The sequence below is a fragment of the Ambystoma mexicanum genome, chromosome 3q (genome assembly GCF_040938575.1).
Source record: "Ambystoma mexicanum isolate Mex_15411 chromosome 3q, UKY_AmexF1_1, whole genome shotgun sequence".
Lineage (NCBI taxonomy): Eukaryota > Metazoa > Chordata > Amphibia > Caudata > Ambystomatidae > Ambystoma > Ambystoma mexicanum.
The window spans coordinates 289210052-289234366 of record NC_090926.1 but is presented as its reverse complement, the minus strand read 5'-3'; the positions used below and the strand labels follow the sequence as shown (position 1 = coordinate 289234366).

Here is a 24315-nt window from a genome sequence, read left to right as displayed (position 1 = left end):
ATATATATATATATATATATATATATATATATTGGGCGAAGATTCCAGGTAAATGAATGAGCCACATGCATGGGAGGGTTGAAACCGTAAAGCTGAAGCTTTAGAGTAGAAACATCAGTTTTTTGCCTTAGCCTGCTGGAGGTGCATCATTGCCAACAAGTTTGAAAGGGCGGAAGTGTATAGTCACTACCACGCTTGTATGGAAAAAAGCTGTAGAAGCGTTAAGGGAGATGAACAACAGAAATTCAGCTTTCTGGATTGTACTCACAGTAAAATCCTTGAAGGTGTGTGGGTACAGAGATACTCTGAAACTATGGAATGCACCAAAGAACCAGTGAGAGCAGCCGACCAACAGAAATATCACAGAGCTCATTACCTGCCAACTTCAAAACTCTGAGCCGTCTCCTTGTAATTTACAAGAACAACCAATATGCAAAGATGAGTACAATAATGGCTGTAGTTGGAAGAAGTATGTGAAGACCTGGACATCAAGGAAAAAGTAGCTTTGCTCAAGCACCACCCACAAATAAGCAAATAACATACTCTACCATCATGAGGTCCAGTGAACTTGCAGTCAATACAGAGCCTATTTATCAACAATTCTGCTATTTCTCAATGTGTTGTTAGTATGTGGAATACTCAGGTACACTGTAACTGTTTCCGTTCCCTCCAAGGATTACGAGACCAAATGCAAATTCAAATTCCCTGCTGTAGTTCTACCACTAGAATGCACACCATGTTTCGTTCCAGCTCTATGTAAAAAGGACATAGCTACTTCTGTGATGTCGATTCTGGAATTTGAATTGTTGCCTGTGCTGATTCCAACAGCCAACATCCATGCCTGAATATGTGATATAAATAACAAAACACATTTAAAAACATCAATCGTTGCATCGTTTGGAGAACATCTGAAAGAGAGTGTATTCCGTCTCTGTTAGCCCACTAAATTTGGTATCTGCAAGACTTGGTGAAATGGGCACCTGACAAATGTACTAGGACAGAGGTTACAAATTCATTTCGCAGAACCCACTACGAGATCCGATCTTGTGTGTCCGTCACTTATGGCCTACTGCTGTGATTCAGCAGTCTGATGTGTAGACAAAAACATTGAGTTCAGGAAAGTTGACAATATAGTTATTTCATTAAACTAGTTACATTTATTTCAAACATCTTCCATCTTCATTCCAGTTCTTCAATTAACCTTTGTTTCCTAAACAGATTGTTTTCAATTTTCTTGCGGATTTATTAATGAAGAAAACATGACAATTATAGCAACAAAAGCATGCATAACACATCCACAGCAGCAGCAGGTAAGAAAACACAAGTCAGCAATGTCTATTGTATGAAAGGAATAAATGAACTTTATTTTAAAAAATGCAGAGGATGTTTCTAAATCAGTTAATAGGTATTTCCCCAGATGAAATGTGTAGACGCTTCAATTTGCTTGTCTAAAATCAAAATACCAAAACTCCAGAGTTAAGTGACAAGAAGCTCCTAAAACACTGCTCTGCCGTTTCTGGTCAGGCTGGCCATTGGAGCTAATTGTGAAAAATGTAACCCTGTCTCTAATGCACATTCATATGTTCACAATATCATGTGTCTCCTTAAAAGAAGATTTCAAGTGCCTTTTGGTCAACATACAATTACAACATTTTTTACATTTTTTATTTATATTTTCGGAGGAATCAAGAGGTTATGAAAGATACTGGATCGACTGACATTACTGGATTGTGAAATCTCCAATGAATAGCCATAGAACGGGCCAGGCAGCGGCAGTCCCAGCTTCCCCCAACAAACACTGCCTAACCTAATACCCTCCATCCTGCTCTGGGGGACCGATGTCTGGGCAAGGTCAAAGGCTTTTAAGATCCATGCACTTTCAAGGCTTGAACTTTTGCTAAGAATGCCAAGCAGGTGCACTCCTAGGTATTACAGAGGCAGTGAATGGCTCCAGCTAATGATGCCACAAAAGAAAGGTTTCAAATCCCAACTAGACATCATCAAACAATGTGACATTCTGAAATACTTATTGTTGGTGATTGTTGGTGATGCAGTATTGGATAAAGACAGCTATTCTTTTTTCATTCCACTAGATGGCCCATTTAATACTTTTGATTCTGGCAGTCTCTGCAGCGTTTGAACCAGTGACCGACACACAAAAAAGGTTTGTACCTCTGTCCAAAATAGCTAAACCACTCAATTCCCACCGCCTTAAAAAAATAAATTTTCATGAAGAAAATAATCAAAGTGCAAACTCCCCCATCCCTCCCAGCTCAATCTACCCAAACAAGACAACAAGAAAGTACAGTCATGATATTATCATTTTTTTCTCACATTTTGTTTTGCATGATGTGTTACAAACTTGATGTGCTTAGCATGGTGATAATGTGCTGCTTTCTCAGAGGTGTGGAGGGAGTGAAGTGGAGCAGTTTTAGAATTTCCTGACGAACATACAGTTTTCACCATACTGTCGAAAGTAAGCAGAAATATATTACAGCCGTAGTACCATAAAAAGATCTCCTGAACAACCTATTGAACAGTTAGACAAAAATCGACATATTGACATACAATTTTTATCACAGGTTTCTAATCTATTCATGTGAAGCAAATAGGCATTTACAAGTCGTGACCAGTCCTCTGACTGGGCCATTCTCAACATTACAGATTTAGATACGAACATGGTGATGCTGTGCGGTTTCTTTTAAGAAAATTGTGCTTGCAACAGCCTGACACCTTTAAAATAGGAACACAGTGTAAGCACCGCAGACATGCCAGAGGTCGAAATTTCTAAATATAATGCTGGGAGGGGGATGTGGCACACAAGGTGATCATATTTTATTCAAAAGACATAAATTGGTATAGGACACAGAAATTGTGAGTTCAACAGATGGAGATGAAAAGTGGCATAAAAAGGGGACTTTATGTAGAGTAGTGTACTACCACCAGACCAGAAGCTACACTAGTTCAATCTAACAATCATTTATACTATTGCCAAATTAATTCACCTGTTGAGGACAATGCACAGATAATTCCATAGATGGAACAATGGAAGAAATCACATACCTCCTACAAAGGAATCTGAAACATTCCTACTCTTGTGCCTCATTTCTCTTAATCTTTTCCCATATCTGGGACGACTTGTTTAACATCAATTAGGAGGATTTCAATTAACGCCCGACTGAGGGTAAGCTGAAAGCATTTGCTTTAGGGTACTGTGCTTGTGGATGAAGTGGCAGAAATAGCGCCGTTCAGAAGTCATAAATATTCCACAATGTTATTTGCATGTGCAAAGCTCACCTTTCCTCTACTGCATTGGGCCTCATTACGAGTCAGGCATTAAGGGGTTAACGGCGCCGTAAACGGCGCCCACCCTTAACGCCTGATTACAAGGTCCCTTAGCGCCATGGTGATTTTAACGCCTGCTTTTTGCAGGCGTTAAAATCCATGGCGCTAAGGGACCATGGTGCTAATTACGCCACCGTAATTTACGGTGGCGTAATTAGCGCCTTCCCCACTCCCATTATGCCCTATGGGGCAAAAATGGGAATGGGGAAGGGTAAAATGGGAAATGGGGATTTACCGCCCCACTCACCTTGGAATGGGGCGGTAAATCCGCCATCCACCATGGTGTAAACATAGTTAACACCATGGTGGTAAGGGTACGACCCAGGCGGTAACTTACCGCCTGGGTCATAATGAGGCCCATTGTGTTTCTTTTAAACCAAAGCCTCTTAACTAAATTAATTCTCTTTTAGACAATTTCCCTAGAATGCTATCCGACTTCAGCGGTACGCTTATGTTCCATACTGCAGGCCTAGTATTGTATGCAGGCTCTTGGTGGGACATCAAGGGATTGCGAGGAAAGCATTAAATGGACCCCTTTCCAGACAAGCCTTGCCACTGACTGTGAGACTACTACAGTGGAGCCTTCCGCAGTATAGAAAAGTACTCACATTACATAGCATATGTGTGGGTTTGTATGGGACGAGGTGTGATTATGTTTCACATATATGTTCTGGACAAACCACGTTTTTGGCAACTTATGATAAGATGAAGGGTGAAACAAATGGGTGACTGGGGAACATTTAAATGCCCAGTTCACTTCAGATTCTAATTGCAATGTCTTCAAAGAGACTGGGATCATAGCAGAAATGCATTTCTTTTATGAACTCTGCACAGAGGGAATTCAATATTTTATATCTTCTTTAATCCCCTTTAATTAAGGGGAAAGTAGTGAATCTAGTTAAAACGTTACACTTTTTTGTGGCAAAAAATGGATGAGGTGCATTTTTGAAGCCACTTTCAAGATAAATGATAAATGTCCTTGATTAGGACGGAAGAGTATTAACTCCACATGGGTAGATCAGTAAAAATCATCTTGGAATCCCTGACAGGCCTGGGTTGGTGAGCTGAAAAGGATAGGTTCTATGGTATATCTCACTTCAGAGGCTGGCGTTGTAAGAATTGGACTTTTTGATGTACAATGAAACTTTGGACTCTTTCACCACTCCATCTGCAATTCACATAAAAGGATATATGTAAGCTTTCCTTTTCCTACGAATTGCAATGCAGTGACTGGGAACGTTTTTCCTAAGTAGTGTTCTGCATGATATTTGACTATTTTGTTTTTTTAATAAATAAATAGTATTTTACTTCTTTTGAAAAAAAACTCTGATTGCGGTGCATTTAATGCTGAAAGTGGTAGCTGCAGTCTTTCAGTGAGACACTTTGAGATGCCAAGCCCACCCAAGAACCTACTATATCATCAACAATAGAAAAAACTATTAATAAATTAGTTGTGCCATCCAAGCCACAGTGTGTTCACAACATTGGGAAAAGACTCTACAGATAGATGCCATGGTGAGGGATTCAACAAGGTTGTTTTTAAGAAAAAATAAAGATGGAAAAATGTTATCAGGAAAATTCAGAGGGCAATGCAGAAGTAATGACAACCTACACAGACATTCAGCTGTTCAGTATGGTATTCTAAGTGCTATGGGATGGTATGTAGGGTAGCACAGTTTTCACCCTCTCTGTTGTTGCTGGAGGGCCTGACAGCAGCCTTTTAAGTCCTTGTGTTAGGAAGCAAATACACCTTTCAGCTTGTGGTAGGAGAGGGTGAGGCCACAAGGAAGGAATATTATGAAACAAAGCATGTTTCACCACTCAATGTACCCCCGAAAGCTAGCAGTGATCTTTAAAACCTCTAGGTTTTGAACTTAGGTAAATGCATTCCGAGAAGCCTTGTGTTTACAACTAACATTTGTTCAATATTCCATAATGTGTTGAAATAGGAATTTGTAACAAAAACAGAATACAGATGACAAAACTATGGATTGACCCAATAAATAGAAAATTGTACCAGGTGTTAAGGATATTTACAATAATTGTGAACAAGGATAACATATATATAATGAGCTTCAATTAGATTATTTGCATATTTTTTGGTCATCTTTAAAAAATGTCTGGAGTTTACTTTTCAGTGGATTGGTGAGACCTACCCTACCTGAGAGCAAACATATTTTTAGGAGGCTGAATAAAATGAAATTATTTCAAAAATCTTCTCTTGACCCAACAATCGTCACCTTTCTAATGACTGAAAAACATACTATATCATATAATTTATGTAAACGTCTCATTTTCTCTCCAAATCATTTTGCTTTTGCATCATCTGCAAAAATGTATCTCTGAAAACAATAACTTGGGCCCCAGGAAAATAAGGCTGCAAGGAAATCCTCAATATTTGTCTACTGTCATAATCTTTTCTTAATATCACAAGCTTTTGGGATTCTCTCAAAATATTTTAATGAGTGAATTTGTGCCCATTCCAGCAAATGATGTTACAGGATGGCAGATATGTAATTTACTAAATCTATTTCAGAAGCTTGAAAATCATGCATGGCAGTGTTTCTACCACAACTCTAGTGCATAATGTTAATGGTACAGAGCAGGACCAAATTAAGTGCAATGTGGGAGAAGATGAAATACTTGTACACTTTCTCAAAGGTAACCTCTTGGACTGTAGCCAGCAGGAAAATACGAGACAAACACATCAAAATAAAATGAATGGAAATTTGGAGATAGTCCAATCAACACGAAAAAGCGTGAATACATAAAAGCAGAAACATCACGAGACTAGTTTGGCAAATAGAAGGAAAGGTGGTTGGGTGATAACAGAGCTCCATACCACGAATGGGAAACTTGCCCTCAAGTTATTTAACACATGTCGTTCCAAGGTTAGTTCGATTTATGTCGTAAAAAACCAAGTTCCCAAAATGGATTAGTATAGTCATACTAGAGGGTAGTCTGGCTTTAGTGACCTGTAGTTCAAATCTAGTGTGAAAGAAGTTAAAAGAAAACTAAATATGAGCTAACGACTCCCTCAGTAGAGGAGTACACAATGTCCGAAACTGACATCTCAGCAGGTGTGTGAGTGAGGAGCAGATAGATGGGGGGAAAGGGTAAACGTTAATTAATGTATGGTAACATAATTCCAGGTCGCCATGTGCAGCCTTTTTCTATTTTTTATTTTATTGGCGAAGCAGGCTGGGATTATACGTTTAAACAAAATAATATGCTGCAGGTCATATTTTACATGATGCAATAGGGTGCCAGTAAGAGAATGGGCCCTTGATGGCTGTAGTTACCAGCGATTACCAGTTACCAGTGGTACGCCTTAAATGGCAGAGGAATATATGAACATTTAAAAATGTGTTCCTGAAACCTTTATCATTATAAGGGATTCTGATTGTGTGCATGAAATCACACTCTCAGAGTCATCCATACAAAAACGATTTTCTTATTTTGGGTTTCAAATATGATTTTCGGCTACCGTGTAATATCCAGGTTACAAAAGCAGTCACAAATGCAGCTATGAAGATAGGCAAAAATGCCCATTTAGAAACATATTTGCACACAACTAAAATCACCGGAAACAAAACACAACATGTCATTACATCTGTGAAAAACAATAGCAATGTGAGGATATATCAGGAGAGGACAAAAGTGGAGTAGGGGCATGTGAAGTGAAATAACAGAAGCTAAGGTACATTACGGGTCACATAAGGACCGACCATCTGAAGCCTGTCACGTGCCCACCTTATTTTATAGTAGCCTACAACATTAAAGGTTTTCAGTTGGAATCCTCAAAACGTGAAAGGCAGTTGCCTAGTCCATCTGTACCTTTTAAGAGAACAGAGTGCAATGAATTGTTGCCATTGGTACATTGGACTGGCTTAAGCAAGAGGATTAGCAGAAATAGAATGATAAGAATTTTGCATTCACTGTTGACTGACGGCTCCAGATTATATAGTGTAACACCATATCCAATCTCTGCCTTCACATTTACAATCCATCTGAGTTTCCTGGAGAGAAAATCATGCATTTTACCATTGAAGAATGAGGGCTATAACAGTCAAACACTTTGTATTATTAGCCTGAAGTAATTTACTCACATTCTAGTTTTGCTTTAAGTACTTCTTTCTTTCCTCGTATTGCTCTATGCTCAGCTCTCACCCCATCATTCTACTACAAGATTGTTCTATAAAGATTTGGCCAGCCTTTACTATCTAAACAGAAAACATGGCAAGGGACATAATGGGGGTAAAATGTGTAACTATCCAAGTGGAAGGGCAACAGCACTGTCAGTTTTCACTCTCACTCTCAGAACATACACAATGACCAGAATAGAATCTACAGTTCCATAACATTTTTTAACTTATGTGAAAAGGAAATTGTTCATATTGTATTTTTGTTTCCTTTTTTCTTGTAAACGTTTGGCAATCAGTCCAATTGCCTTTTCATCTCTCCTTTCCTGAAAAGATTATAACGCATGTGGATTGATGTGCTGATTTTCTTCAGGATTTCCGTATACTCTCTTTCTTGATTGCTTTTCCCTTTAGGTGTCAGGGGACGAGGGCTTTATGTTTGGGTGTGAGGGTAGGGCAGGACAGTTATCCCACCACTCCATGGCGTACCAAGTACCATTTTTTGCCACTGTGGGGTTCAGGGGAGATAGGAAATAGACCTTTTTTTATGATGGAATCTCTCATTTCGCCTTCAACATCTGCTTATTGCACATTGCAAGTCACTTCCATTTCTGGATAATTTGTTTCCTAAAGAATTTACTCAAATGTTTTTTCTTGCTTTCTTTAAAAAACAAAAGGTCTTTTTAAGTGAGGAAGAAGGGGCTGCAGGAGAGATATAAAAGTGTAGTGGGGCATAATCCAGTACGGTTTTATTTTAAGAGCATCCACATCGGTCAACAACCATACCTGGAATTTTTCCATAAATAATTTGTTGCTTGTCATTGAAGTAAAGCATGTTGATAGGGGACATTTTAGTTGGGGTGCAGCAGGGCCCAGCTGAGCCTTGGGGGTTGGCTTGCTGCACCAGGTGGGTGTGTGGATATTTCTGCATGAACATATACTCGCACTGGCCTGAGCAGTAGTTGGCTTTGTATCTCTTGGGTGCGATGATCCAGTCCCAGCCGAAGGCTTCAAAATCCACAGTCAGTGGGTAGCGGCAACATCGGGACTCAGTGGAATGCTCATCACAGTCCAGGCCCAGGTTCCTCCTTGATCGCTTGTTATTCTCCATCACCCTCAGCTCCATGAATGGATGCTTCAACCAAATGAAAGGAGATAAGAGACAGTAAAATAGAATGATTTAAAGCAAACAACAAGCAAGACAGTCATAAATATATTGTGATCAACATTCTAGAAACTAAAGGCAATGGGATGTGTTAGCAAACAGATTCATAGGGCAGACTAAACTGGATACTGCCCAGCCGGCTAAGAGGCAGTCATGGCAATCCCTATCTTGAAAGTAACTGCAAATAATCCCTCTTTATACCATGTCGCTTATACAACAAGTAAAATACTGTTTGAAATCGCCCACAGGGCGAAGGAAGGGAACAAGGGAGTGAAACACATTACAAACACAATATTAAAGCAGTGGAGGGGAAGAAAGGACAAACCTACTATGCCTTGTGAATATTCAGAATGTGCAAGTGCAGCGAGGAAGAGGATAGAGAAGGTAAGTGCTGGGGAGTCTGAGCTCATGGGTGAGCCACAGATCAAGTGCTTGGAATGTTGAGTGATACACGGCCAGGAGCCATGTTAGGTGTAAGTGCGAACCTCCAGGGCAGAGGGCGTGTCAAGGCAAGTGCTGTGGGTAGGCAGGAGCTGGGGCGATTGGGTATGGGAGGTCACCCATCCCACACCTCTATTATGCCCAACCACTTCAGAATCCTGAAAGAGTGGTTTTCAACCACATTGTCCAACACCATAAGGCTCACAGACTTTCCAACACACTCCAATCTGCAATCAACATTCCACTCAAACTTCTTTCACCCACATCTGTAGTTTTGGGTTCAAGTATCACTTCTTTGATGATTACACCCAGACCTCCTTCTCCTTTCTGTTCCTTGACCCGACTATGAAATACAAGTGCTTTTCACCAATTGCCTCCCAGGCATCCATCACTGGTTGGTACTGTACTGCCTGAGGCTTAATAACTCCAAAACATAAGTCATATTTCTCCTGGTTCCCGAGGCCAACCCATTTCTCTCTTCCCCTATCTTCTTTACACCTTACCTCCTCAGTTAATCACCCAAGGTCTGCAACTTTGGATTCCTCTTTGACAGTGAACACAAACTCATAAACTGCATCACTGCCACTGCTACTGCTACTGTGGCCATGATTAACCTTTTCAAAGACTGAAAAATCAATCTGCTCCCTACTCACAACTCAGCCAAATATAATCTCTACCCTAGTCCTTAGCAAACTTGAGTTCTGCTCCAGCCTACTCCTGAGTAACTCCCTCTATTTCGCTTCACCCCTAAGCAAAGTGCTTAACTTTTTTACACGCAGATTCAACAATCTACTCAAATCATCTGTCACTTCTATGTACTGTGACCATGCCAGATGGCTTTCAATGCAAAATCGCTCCCTCTTCAGGTTTCTACTCCTTGTCTTCAAAGCAATTCATGGCTTTGCTCCCCACTACCTTGTCTCCTGCATCCCTCAGTTCACCCCACAGCCACTATGCTTCTCTACTATCAACAAACTATCTGTCCCCCACCACACCATGTGTCAACTACCCCTTTGACACCTTCTCACTACTAACACCCCATCACGGGAACGCTCTCCCCCAGACATCCAAGTAATCCATTCCAATGAGCAATTGAAGACCAGGCTTAAGCTCCTTTGGCTATCCAGTGAAGGGGCACCCTTAGAGCCCTTGTATCCCTCCACTGCTGACCCCCTGCCTGCCATACCTGGATGCAATATTAATGTACATATGTATAGTCCACCTGTAAATATTGTCCAAAGGCCTACTGTGTTCATACTTCTGTATGCCCCTGTTATAAAGTGTACCCTTTGTTTGCACTATTGCGCTAGTCCCTCGCCAACGGGCTTGCTCGCATCCACACAGACATCATATGTTTGTTAAGCCACCCTGGCAGGGACTGCTTCTGTCATCTGTTGTGTGTCTTATGTACAGAATTTCTGCTCAGCATATCTTCCAAAATTTCAGATTAAAACAAAATTATTAATTAATACTTGAAAGAAAGACTACGACTAGTATGAGAGGCTTGATTCAGGAACTAAGATGAGGAACTAGGACAGGTACTAGGACGAGGGTGTAGGACGCAGGACAAGGATTAGATTGATAGTTGGGGAGAACAGAATAGGAATAGGTACTCGGGTGGGAGACTAGAAGCTAGGAGGAGGGATAAAGTCTAAGATGAGGGCCTTTGATGAGAGACAAGGATGAGACCCGTGGACGTGTGTGGGGTGATGTTGTATGTGAATTTGGTGGCCCACAGAATGTTCGCCCACTCCTTGCCTGTTTGTGTCAACATGCAGAGCAAGTACTGCTTTAAGACCTGGTTGACCCTTTCGGTTTGACCTCTGTGGGTGGTAACTGGTTGACAGGTGGGAGTCGATGTGCACTGCTGCAGTGAATGCCTTCCAAAAGTGGGATAGGAATTGGCTTCTCCGATCCAAAATAATTACGGTGGGTAGCCTGTGTGACCTACCAATTTGTTCAACAAGGACAGTGACCAGTTCTTGTGTGGATGGCGCACCTTTCAATGTTATGAAATGTCCCATTTTGGTCAGCTGGTCTCCTACCATTCAAGATTGTTGCTTTCCCTCTTCTTTCGGGCAACTGCACTATAAAGTCCAATGGCCATGTGTGCCACAGTGCAGATGGTATGGATAGAGGTTTGAGGAGCCCCTGCAGCTTTTCTCGTGGTGTCTTGTATTGGGTACAGATGCGACAGGATTTCACAAAGGCCTCAACGTCCTTCCGTAGGGTAGGCCACCAAAACCGTGCCTGAATCTTTTGGAGGGTCTTTTTTACTCCAGGATGTCCTGTCAGAAGGGAGTCATGGTACTCCGTCAACACTTGTTCCTGGAGTGGCATGGTTGGTATGTACAGGGCCCCCCTGATACAATAAGCCATCGTTCTGGTGTCTGTTACCAATGTTTGTCATACGTCTCCGAAAAGATGCTTCTTGATGTCTGCGTGAAGCTTTGAGGTCGACTCCGAGCTGTGCATGGCCCCCGCAAATGTATGCGCAGATATGATATGAAGCGGTTACGGTCTCTTTTCGGCTTCCTCTTGAGCACTAAGGCTGATACCGGACAGGGCATCTGCTTTGCCGTTCTTTGCTCCTGGACGGTAGGTGATGGTGAAGTCGCAATTCGCAGAGAAAAGGGTCCATCACAGTTGCCTGTGCCGACAGTGACGAGAAACTGAAAGTTACGATGGTCTGTGTACATCGTGATCAGATAGTGTGTGACCAAAAAGTGGTGTTTTCATTCTTTGAAGGCAGCCTTTATGGACAGTTGCTCCTTATCCATTACGGAATAGTTCCTTTCCAGTGGTGAGAGCTTTCGATACCAGAGGAAGACTGGGTGTAACACAGGCCGTCAGTGGGATTTTTTTTGACAGCACGGTTTCCGTGGCAACATTAGAAGCGTGGGTCTCTACCACAAAGGGGAGATCAGGTCTTACGTGGGCCAACACAGCAGTGTTAGTGAACAGGTGCTATAGTTCGGCAAAGGCTTCATGTGCTTCTGAGGTCCACACAAACGTTTTACCTTTTCTGAACAGGCTAGTGATGAGATGTACCACCTCGGAGAATCCGGTATTGAAGCGCCTGTAAAAATTGGAAAACCCTGGTAAGCTGTTGACCCTTTTAACGGATGTCAGAGAAGGCCATTGCACAATGGCTTCCACCTTTCGGTTATCAATGACGATTCCCAGAGAGGTCAGGATGAATCCCAGAAACTCGACTTGCTGCACATGGAAGAAACATTTCTCTAGTTTGGCATAAAGGCAGTTGTCGCATAATTGGGTCAGCGCGGCTGTTACGTGCCCCACATGTTCCTCTTCAGTCTTTGGGTAGATGAGGATATCATCGATGTAGACACATGTGCATACGTTCAGTAGTTCATGAAGGACATTGATCATAAAATACTGGAACGCTGTGGGCATTGCAGAGTCCGGACAGCATCAGTTGGAATTCGTATTGGGCCATATTTTGTTTGGAATGCTGTCTTCCATTTGTGTCCGGCCTTGACACAAACTAAGTGGTATACCCCATAGAGGTCCGATTTGGTATATATAACCGCGTCTTTCACCTGGTCTACTAGCTCCGGGATCAAAGGTAGGGTGTACTGATTCTTCACTGTGGTCTTGTTCAGTGCGCAGTAGTCAATGCATGTTCTGAGGTCCTCCTCCTTCCTAGGAGGGGGCGTGGGGGAATCACAACTGGCTATTATTAAAGATTCATAGCAAACTTTTCAACCATTGCCAGCCCAATGACTGATCAATGTGAGGAAATAAAGTTCAATCGGATTCAATGGTCCAAGAGTACTGAGAAGGCCTTTAATCTGTTGAAGGGCTTACTATGCCATGCACTTCCTTTGCTACTCCTGATCTTGCAGAACTTCTAAGAACTGTTTATCCTCCAGGCAGATGCCTTACAAGTTAGTGTACAATCAGTACTTTCACAAACTAGAAATGGTGTCAAACAGCCTTTATTGTGGACCAGTAGCAAACTCCAACCCAGAGATAAAAATTACACCTCCATTGATTTGGGAGTGCAACTGCTGGGCCATAGAGGCACTTAAAATATTATTTCACCAGAAGAACCTTTACCTTAGTCACTGACCATGACCTTCTGGCTTGGTAGTCAAGAAACAATGCGACCAATCAGAGGGTGATGAGATGGTTCCTCAGCCCTACAGATTTTCACTAGCCCACTTAAAGCTCTGTCACCAGACCAATGTGCACTACCTCAGCATGCATCCCCTTGAAAATCCAGAGAGCCAAGAGGCAGGGAGGGTGACATGTGGCGAGGTCCCCTGCCAGGCTCAAGGGATGGGTGACTCTGGAGCCCGGGGGCCTCCCATACCAGTGGATGATGGATCTGAGGGTGGTAAAGGGAGGATCACATGTTCACCTATTCTTGTACTCCGGCATGCAGAATTGGGCAGTCACAGAACAACTATGCATAGCAGTAGTAATGTTCCCCCCTAGCTATTAGTCCCATGCCCACCTTTTCATCTATTCCCCACTAGATAGGTAATACCCAAGCAAGGAAGCTTCGGTTCTAGAAAGAAAAGAAAGAAATCAGACACAGACACCAGATGGCAGTGACAACCATGAGAAAGCATGATGCCATCTCTGAGCAGACTTATAGCTCCTCCCTTGGAAAAGACAACTTTCCCCAGTATGAAAGCACACAGTGTGGGTTTTCAGAGAAATGTGTGGCAGGCAGTGAGGGAGTGTTGGGCTGCATAAAGAGGAGCAACAAAGAGGGGCTAGTGGCAGGAGGGGAAAAGAGCGGTGGAGGAGGTAGTAATCAGAAAGTGGTGGTAATGGCATAGGAGGTGGTGGTATCAGAAGAGGAGGTGATGGTAACAACAGAGGAGGAGATGGTAGTAGTAGTAGAGGAGGACTTTGGACGTACAACAGAAGAGGAAATGGAAGCAGCAAAAATGAAGTGGCATTAGGAGATGAGGAGATGGAGTTAGCAAAAGAGCTAATAGCTGAACTGGGTAAACCCCTAACCAAAAGGACAGGAATGGACAATGGGAATGCTTTGGAGCAAGGCAGGCTGAGGGGGTGGGCAGAGGAATGGGACCCAGGCACGAAGTTCAGAGGAGGAGGAGTCAGTGTAACAGTGAAGGGGCTTTAAGAGTTGAGGGAACAGAATCCCTAGAAACAAGGAAAGGGGAGTTGCCAACATTCCACAGTGATGATCCAGGGACCCTCCTCGCCACGACAGACATATTGTGGTTATAATAGCTAGTGGTCAAAGAGAAAGTCCAACTGACTAAGAGACTATGTGCGACTGAGAAAGAAAGGTTGCAAGAAAGAGTTGGGGAACCCATCAAAAATAACATACATTATGGATAAAACCACAGATGATGACCCCTGTGACCTTATCATAACTACTTATAACAACCACTTTCAAGAGCTTCTGGACAAGAAGGCCCCACTCAAAAATAAACAAGCTTGCCCCAACTCTAACCACCAAAATTGGTATACTGCCGAACTAGACACCCTTAAGACAGCCAAAAGGAAACTTGAAAGACAGTGGCTTAAAACCCCTACAGAATCCAATAAAGATAAATGGAAGAAATCCGACACTTTGTATAAAACTAAAATAACCGAAACAAAGAAAAACTATTACAATGAGCAAATTACCGGTGCATCCAACTCCACGGGAAAACTGTTCCAAATTTTAAAAACCTTTGAGAAGCCACCCACTCTCACCCCACCTTTTCAGCTAACCATAACGGAAGTTCAAACCGCCTTCTCACAAAAGATTCTAAAAGCTAGAGACACCTTCCTAAATTGCAAAGTCAAAGATACTCCTCTTACCCATAACAAGGCTGACCCTGAAGTTAAAGTATCCAAATTTCAGTTCACACCAATCTCACTAGAAATCATGCTGAATACCCTTTCTAATATGAATTGTACCTCATGCCCTGAAAACATATGACCCCCCAAATTCATCCTAGATAACGCAGGAATTTTCTCACCCTTTCTATGCCGCATGGCAAACTCGTCAGTTAGAGACCAGAATGTTCCCACCAGCATAAAAACCGTTACAGTTACACCATTGGTGAAAAAGCCTGGTCTGGACCAGCAAAATCCGGCCAATCTTCAACCTATTACAAATTGTAATTTTTTGTTGAAGATTCTCGATAAAATAGATACGCACCAGCCCCAAGAGTACATGGACAAGCACGACATATTACAGCCCCAGCAATCTGGATTCAGAAGTGCACACAGCACTGAATCAGCACTACTTGACCTTCAATCCAAAATGCTGAGTATCCTAGACAAAGGAAAGGCCGGCCTGCTCATCCTCCTGGACCTCTCGGCAGCATTTGATTTATTAGATCCTGGGAAGCTCCGAGAGGCCCTAGGAAAAGCAGGAAACTGCTCTGATGAAGCCATTGAATGGATATCCTCCTTTTTGGAGGACAGAAACTCCAAAATCACCTGGGGCGGACATTCCATTAGTTCTAACTCCGTGGATTGCGGCGTCCCACAGGGAGCCAGCTTCTCCCCTCTCCTTTTCAATTTATACATTCGTTGTCTCTGTGCCCTCCTCTCACAGCTGGGAATTTATTTCACTAATTTCGCAGACGACACACAATTGATCATAGAACGTTGTGGAGACCATGCTACAGATAATAGCAGACTGTCAGCCATCTATAACACCATAGAGAGTTGGATGAAGGCTCACTGGATGTGCCTGAATGGTTCAAAAACAGAACTCATGACATTTGGATCCACAAAAGCCCTATCTAATCTAGGCAGTGCCTATTCTACATTTAACATTAAAGACTCCAACATCACAGTCACAAACAAAGTTAAAACACTCGGCATGTACCTGCAATCCTCTCTGGGATCGGAGGCACAGGTCTCATACCTTAAAAGAAACTGCCAGTACTATCAGAGACTACTATGGCGTATTAGGCCATTCCTCAACGCCAAAAATAGCGCCATCATCGCTAGAGCCACCATCCTGTCCCGACTCGATTATGGAAATGCATTGATGCTTGGGTCTAGCAGCAACTGCATTAAACAATGCCAAATTATTCAAAACAACGCCGTTAGATCCATCACTAGGAAACCCAAGCGTGACCATATTACCCAAGACAGAATAGGCCATCATTGGCTCGCCATAGAGGAGCGCATTAAATTCAAATCCTTGACGTTGGTCCATCGCTGCTTATACGGCTCGGCTCCATCATACCTCAAAAAGGGATTCAACTGGTACGAACCTAGCCGATGTTTAAGATCAGCTAAACAAGGGCTACTCAAATCCAGCCATACCAGAGTAAAAGCCACCGGACTTGGGAGGGCCTTTCCCACCAAGGCAATTGCTCTCTGGAATGAGCTTCCGGCTAATCTTAGGCTGGAAAATAACTATCTTTCTTTTAGGAAGCAGCTGAAAACATTACTCTTTCGGTAATCTGTTACAAACTCAGCTTCGGACTCATGTTGAGTCCTTCTCGTCTCTGTTTTACGTAGTCCCGTGATCTCTTCAGCCTTCGTGTTTCTGTCGCGCCCTGATGCTTGCGAGCTGCGGCGCGTTATAAATATATAAATAAAAAATAAAATAAATAAAAACCTGCAGCACACTGGAAGGTGAAATTATTATCAAATTCAGTGTCAGAGACTTGGCTTTTGTTTTAACATTCACGTATTTTTCAGTGACTTGAGTGATGGAAATATTTTTGGTTTGAATGCCAGGTTTGGACGAGTAACCCAGACCTTGGGTCTAATAATCAAAAATGGGCTGTCCAAACCAGATGGGTCCAAGCTCTCCTATTCTTCTCATGGGTTTCATGCAGACTGGAAAACAAATTCTATATCCGCAGAATAAAAAGGCTAGAAGGGTTGATTTTGAAAACTGTAAACCCAAGGGAAGAGTCAAGGCCATAACCAGAGCCTCACAAGGAGGGTGAGCCATAGCAAGATTCAAAAGATTAGAAAGCAGAAAAGACATTTGTTATAGATTTTCTCAAGAGTCTCTGAAAGCTTTAATGGCCACCAGGAGCAATAGAAAAAAACAAAGCAAGAAAAAACCATTGTTAAGAAAATGCAAATCTCTTGAATAGGATAGGACAATCCAGGTAACTGACCCTGTGCTAATGACACACTTTCTAAAAGCTTAATGTATGGAGGAGGTATCAAAAGTAGAGGGTCCCTGGGACTGGTGGTTTGTCAGTCATAAAGAGGTTCCTAAAGAGTCCCCGTCTCTGTAAATCCTGCTGCTCAATCTCCGAGAGTAAGGCTTTTAAAAAGAAAATCCCCATCTTCATTGTGGGTAGAACCAGCCAAAACATGCCAAGGAGAAGCTACTGGCATAAGTAATGGAAGGGGAAACCAAACCCTGCAGCATCAGGTTAAAATGTGACTCCTCTCTTTATAAATCTTTGCAGAACTCTTACAATTAAAGGGAAGGGAGGCAATAAGCATCAGATCCGGCAAAGGAAGCGACAGAGCATTTGCGCCATGCCAGATGGTTTTGGTACCTTGAACAAAATGTCCATCAGAATAAGGTGGCTGAAACTTTTCAGATTTTGAAGAAAATGTCTGGTTAACAATGACAGATTCTGCATTCAAGGAATACCCTGCTCAATCTGTCTACCCTGACGCTGTCCATTTCCTTTATATGGGAGGCTGACAATGAGAGAAATAACTTTTTGGCTCACTAACCCTGCTGCCGGGTGAACACCGCCAAAGTCCTGGACGCAGAGCTCCCCCCACCCCGACTGCTAATAGAAAACAGTGCTACAGAATTGTCTATCCCGCTGATGACTGAATAAGCCCAAAGTAAAGTGAGAAACCGCTCCAGGAAAGTCACACAGATTAAGTATCAATTCTTAGCAACTGGGGAAATGTACTTTCCCTGTCTGACCAGACGCCGTGAATTCCTCTGAACCCTCCACCCACGGGGATTGGTATCCATTATCACCCCCTTTGGGCAGGTGGAAAAGGTGGGCTAGAGTCACCCTCACTTCCAAAGGTACAGAAAGTAGAATCGAAAATTCCTAGACAAGCAGTTTCTAGAGTGACAATGTACTCAGAGGGGTTAATATGAAGTCTGGCCCATGATACTATGAAGTCTGATGGATGCCATCATCCACCCCTGGAGCCTGGGTCAGGACCTTGCTGGAGCATAGGGAAGAACCAGTAGGGCCTTCAAAGCTGCCCTGAGCGTGGATTCTTTTTGCACTGGAAGAGCTTACCCAGATTCGTACAGAATCATGCTTCGATAAATGTCAAGCCCGGGAAGGGTGAAGATAGGATGTTTCCCAATTTATTAGACACCCCTGATTTGAAGAAGAGTGATGCAGATGACAAGTGGCTCTTGAGTACTGGAACAGAGGGGATCGCTATTAGCCAATCGGCCAAATTCAAAACCTTATTCAAACAGATCTACATGGTTCCATCATGCTTGAATACCTTAAGGTACAGACAGGCATAATCACAAGGATTGATTGTGAGAAACAAACTGTGTTCTTTGTTAGATAACTTATATTTCAGAAAAAGGTGGAGCCATGTAGTTATGTGTTGGCAAGTGTTGATCATCGATACAACCAGGAATGCCATAAAACAAATTCCTGAAGAATTGAGTAATTGAGTTAAAAAAAGGGAATAATATAGAAACCTAACCTCTCTTGAGAATTTTAGAACTAGTCAGGAGACAGAGAAGGAAATTAAAGATTTCACAATTAAACCTTTAAGGAAAGATCTAAGTAAGTACAGCCACAATGGTGCATTCCTATATTCTACAGAGGTTTATTCAGCAGTACAATAAGCTTCCAACCTAATTGGACATAAAGAAAAACAATAGGAAAGTTAGTTTTAGAGACACATCTCATAGATCAAGCAGTGAAGATAAAAGTGAAGAAACCGAAACATAGATAGCAGGTACATCCGAGTCAAGGTGCTACCAGAACAAGATACTCCATACAAAAGGGGTAAGAGAGGCAAGAGACCCACGATCCAAGAGGTCCAGTGAGACTCGATGGGCAAAGACCAACAACAAGTCACCAGAGCGGGAGACATTGGTAGTTAATTTATCTAACCATGTCCTCGCTGAGGATTAACAATCTGTCATACAAAAAGATAAATTTTGTTGTTATTAACTAACATGGCCCCATTACCTTTCATGCTAAATTCTATCAAGTGATGCATAGACAAAGATTTAAAGAGTTTTTCGCAGAACTATATACAGTGATTGAGAACTCCAGTGGTTTAAAAACAAGCAGGAATAGGACACATGACATCTGAATGAATGCATTTTAGATGCACTCCTTCAGATTCCCCTTTTCACACTTTTGCGCAAATCATTAGGCGTTTATGCGCATTTAAAAGTGCCTCCTGAATCCACAAATGGGATATGCGTTTAAATGTGCAGAAATGGGAGTCATCCCCCTGGCACCTGCTGCTGCGACCTGTTAAGAACAGGCGCCAATCATGACAGGGTAATTTCTGACCCTATCATGAATCTTTCTTTTTTTTGTGCGTTTGTGTGACAGCTGCATTTTCGTCCCCCAAACAGGGATGGACATGTTTTTTTCCCGAGCATTCCACAGAGATGGATCCTTTAAGGGCATGTCTCTGTGAAATGCACTCCCAGCAGCCACATGGTTTCTGGGAGCAAGTCATGAATTAATGTCTGCCTTATACTAATGTATACAAGGGAGCTAGACAGTGCATCTCTGTGCTACTGTCCAGACCCTCCTGAAATGCCCAAATCACATGTGAGAATAAGGTGACCTACATATTTGTAATTGTAGCACAAATAATACAAGTGGTTCTGTCATTTGTGCTACTTTTTGAGAATCTGCCCCTATATCTTCACTCCTTCTCTCTTACTGCCTAATGGAAATAATATCAGCCCGCTCATTCCAGAATCTGAGTAAATTAGAAAAACAGGCACTACAGACATTAAGGGATGACAGTGACATTGCCATAAAACAAGCAGATATGCAGTAAAGTACTGTTGAACAAAGACACATATTTCGGCAAATGTTACAGATTGCTTAACGATGATAAGAGCTGCAAGAAAATAAAGACAGACCCCACAGATAGAATCCGAAAAATAATTAAGTAGAAGGTTAATGAATACCGAAGTAATTAGGCTCTATCTAAAAAAGAAAGTGAATTTCTTACACCCTCATTCTGCAGAGTTGCACTTTTGTATGTGTTTCCAAAAAATACATACACATTTTCAGAATCCCCATGGATGCCCATGAATACCAGGGATCAACTCCATTTTAGGACCATTATCTAAGTATGCAGATTTCTATGTAAGATGCCACATTCAAATCATGAGGTTGTTTGTGAAAAACACAACTAACATTTTTAACATTGTGGAGGGCATGCTATTTGATCATGAGAGACAACTCCTCATTAACACAGATATAAAATCCCTCTATACGAGGATTCCAACAGATGTTGATTCTATCGATCACACGAAATCTACAAATAGGTCACTCCTGTATTTTATCTTAGAAAGGGCACCTACTCTTCATTCAGGGTGAGAAACCAGGTACAACAAACAACTAGAGTAGGACACCATGCCCTTTTATCGCTTGGGTATACACAATCGTCTGTTAAGTCCTTTAATGCTGAAAAATAAATCTAATGACGCACTGCCATGTTCATTCATTTGTTCATTTTCCCATAGAGTAGTCTCAGACAGTAGTGAATTATAAAGATTAACACATATGATTCTAGTCATACTTTTGTACATCATTATTCGTATACATCAAAAAACACATATTTCATTAACTTGTCTCCATACAAAGTACAACTATGTGCATAATAGAATATAAGAACAAAAAAAAGTGCAAGTGCATCAAAGTGTTATCAGAAAAACAACCTTGTCAAACTGATTTTTGTAGGGAACATGAATAATACATAGCCACTGTTTTCAATACCTAGAACATAATCTCATTGTCATGAATGATCACATGAGTAGAGACTTTATCAGTGGTCATGCTATACATTTCATACATCAACACATTCTATTCCAAAGTGTTGAAAACCATGTTAACCCATCTAGGTTACTAATTCCCTCACCGGATGACATCATATAAACATGAACCATATGTCTAGATTTGTACGGGTGTCGACACTTGGTATTTCGGTAGTACACAATTGAAGTAAACCTACACAGCACTCTTTTTAGGCTTTCAATATACTGACCACTGATGTATAGAATGTGCATGATATTTTAATATTATTGGAAAGCTGTAGAGATGTATTTATCCTTCATCAATTTATTTTCATAGTTTGCACTATACCCCATTTAAAGAGTGCATTGCCCCTGAAGAATGTCCGAATGTAGACAGAAACATGCTTTACTATGTTTTCATATTGGCAATTGTTCTTATTGTTTGAATTTTCTGATCTTTCGTTTTTATATTTGTCAATATGTTTAATGATATGTCTTTTGTGATTATTCAGTGTATTCGTGACATTACTTTTTTGATATTGATACGGCTGAATTATCAACATTTCAAAAAATTTAAATACATTATCGTACATTTACCAATAAAGATAAAAACAATAAACAATCATTCCAAAACAGCAGTCAGAGAGTCCACATTTAAAATAGAATCATAAACATAGTAACTTCTTTAAACAATTCTTCTCAATCCTCATCTATATTACTGCGTCAATCAATCTAGTTAATAAACTCAGTGGTCCCTATGGTTATATTAAATACTTTTGATAAGTAATTGCTTTCACAATAATTTCTGACGTATATGTGAAGCTGCTAGGAGTCCGGTGTTTAAACACCACCACCAGAGGCTGATTTATAGCATTTCATCTGCTAATATCCCTGAGACACTGCACAATTGTAGGAGTAAATTATTAAGGACTGTAACTCTCACTAGATCTTCCCACATTATGATGGCTTGAATCCACGGAAGCTGAATTTTATCCTGCACTACCCACATCCTGTGGTGGCAATGTGGGATCATTAGAATGTTGGATAAAAATAAATCTGACAGCGCCTTCAACTTCATTGTGCAGAGAAAATGCACAGGTTATGAGTGAGAATGTTGTAGAGATTTTATATATCATGTTTGAATGATTTTAATGTATTTGATTGTGGGTTCAGGTCCCTCTAGCAACAGCGTTATGGATTAAGTAGGACCTCTACACATGTCTAACCCCTCACATGCAGTGATGACAATCTAAGTCAACTATGATTGTGTGTTGCAACCGTCCAAGTATTGGTACAGATATACATGGATCCCTTGCTTGTTCAAATTCACTTTTCAAATGCACTATACTAATTAAACTGAGACTCCTATGAACTGTGGTGGTGATACCTGAAGGGAGAATGCAGGAGCTTTAAAATATCAGTGTTTTGTGCCCATCAGGAAACTTAGGAATCACTGAACTGTAAGTGATGTTTTGTCCACCAGAAAACCTAGCAATTGCCTCTGTTTTTATTATGCCGCCCCAAAACAGGAATATTTGCCACAATGAGTCCTGTAAAAAGATGTGAATTTGACACACCTGTTAATCCCCCATCCCGAGGCCGTGAAAGGCATTGAGCTTAATTATTTGTTTCAAACTTCCTAAACCAATGTATTCATCTTTAAGTTTGATACCAGTGTTGAGTGATGTCAGTATCGACTCACTTCAGTGACCATGACATCAGTGTTTCTATGATGTCAGTGTTGCCACGCAGACAAAGACATCACTGAACATCGACATCTGTGACATGACACCAGTGGACCTGAAGTGTACTACCATTACATGAGTGACCACGATGTTAATGACCATGTCGGCAGACACCATGACACTAGTTTGTTTGTTTGGTAGTTTGTTTGTTTTATTATTTGTAATGCGCACCAGACCCACGGGTATCAGGGCGCAACAGTTACAAGAATATGTGAAGCTTAGTTATAGTGAGTCGAAAATTGAAATACATTACTTAGAAAGAGCAGGATATAGAGATATTACAAAGGCATTATACACACTTATGGGTACAGTCAAAGGGATAGCAGGTAGGCATTACTAGTTACAATTCAGTTACACCGGCATAGATCATCACAGGGTGGAGGTTACCTCGCCCAGGTTACTGGTTGGTAGATTTTAACCATATGATAGCATTAAATCTGAAATTCTGGTAGGACTGATCTTCTCTCAGTGCAGGAGGCAGGGAGTTCCAAAGTTTGGCCGCTTTAACGGGGAAGCTATTACCTCCAACAGTGGATAGTTTGAATCTGGGAATGGACTAGCAATTCCGGTTTGCTAATCTGGTTGGTTTTAGGGGTGTTTGTTAAATGCTGTTGCTGTTTGTGGAATCTCTCAAAGAGGTAGATAGGTGTGGCATTGTTAAGAGATTTATGCGTGAGTGGCACCATTTTTAATCGGATTTTGTCATTGGTCAGGAGCCATTTGTTCTGTTGCCTACTCTCAGAGATGTGTTCTCTTGTGGAAATGCCTAAGGCCACTCTAACGGCATTGTTTTGGAGGGTTTGGATTCTCTTAATGATGGATTTATTTGAGCCTATGTACAAGGCATTACAGTAGTCTAGACGGAACAAAAGGAGGGCTCTGGCCGGATAGTACAGCTGTTGTTCGAGAGAAAAGGCTTACCAGTTCTAATACATTTACACGTGTACGCCGTGGAGGATGCTAGCGTGTTGACCTGTTTAGAAAAGGACAGGGTGGAGTTGAGGTAAAATCCTAATGTTTTTACCTCCTGAGCTACCTTAATGAGGTTGCCGTCGATTATAAAGGAGGAGTAGTCGGGACCTAATCTTTTTAGGATAGTGGGGGTGCCCAAGATGATAAGGTCTGTTTTATCATCATTCAAGCATAGACCATGCGTGGCCATCCATGCCTGGATGATGAGGTACACTCTATTCACCAAGGCCAAATCCTTGTCATAATCCCTTGAAAGTAGCAGGAGGATCTTGGTATCATCTGCATAGTTCGTGTAGGTGATACCGAGATGGTCCAGATCATCGAAAAGGGGCTTGGTAAAAATGTTGTACAGTGTGGGCGAGACGCAGGACCCCTGTGGCACACCGCAGGTGATGGGTACAGGGTCTGCCGCTGCTGAAGGCGAGAAGACCCTCATTGGTCTGCCGCTTAAGAAGGATCTAATCCAAGTTATGGCATCTTTGGAGAAGTGTGCTGCTGAGTCAAGATGGCTACATAAGACTGTGTGATCCACCAAATCAAAAGCAGCTGAGAGGTCAATGAGGAGAAGCAGAGCTGATTTCC

General features: G+C 41.7%; 1 protein-coding gene across 1 annotated transcript in view; it reads right to left on the bottom strand.

Moving 5' to 3' along the window:
• Window positions 1–1155: 1155 nt before the first annotated feature.
• GDF11 (growth differentiation factor 11) overlaps window positions 1156–24315 on the bottom strand; it is an 853308-nt gene continuing 830148 nt past the window's right edge. The window contains exon 3 of the mRNA XM_069653801.1: window positions 1156–8622. Coding sequence (XP_069509902.1) covers window positions 8242–8622 — 381 coding nt within the window. The 3' untranslated portion in view covers window positions 1156–8241. The remainder of the gene's footprint in view (window positions 8623–24315) is intronic.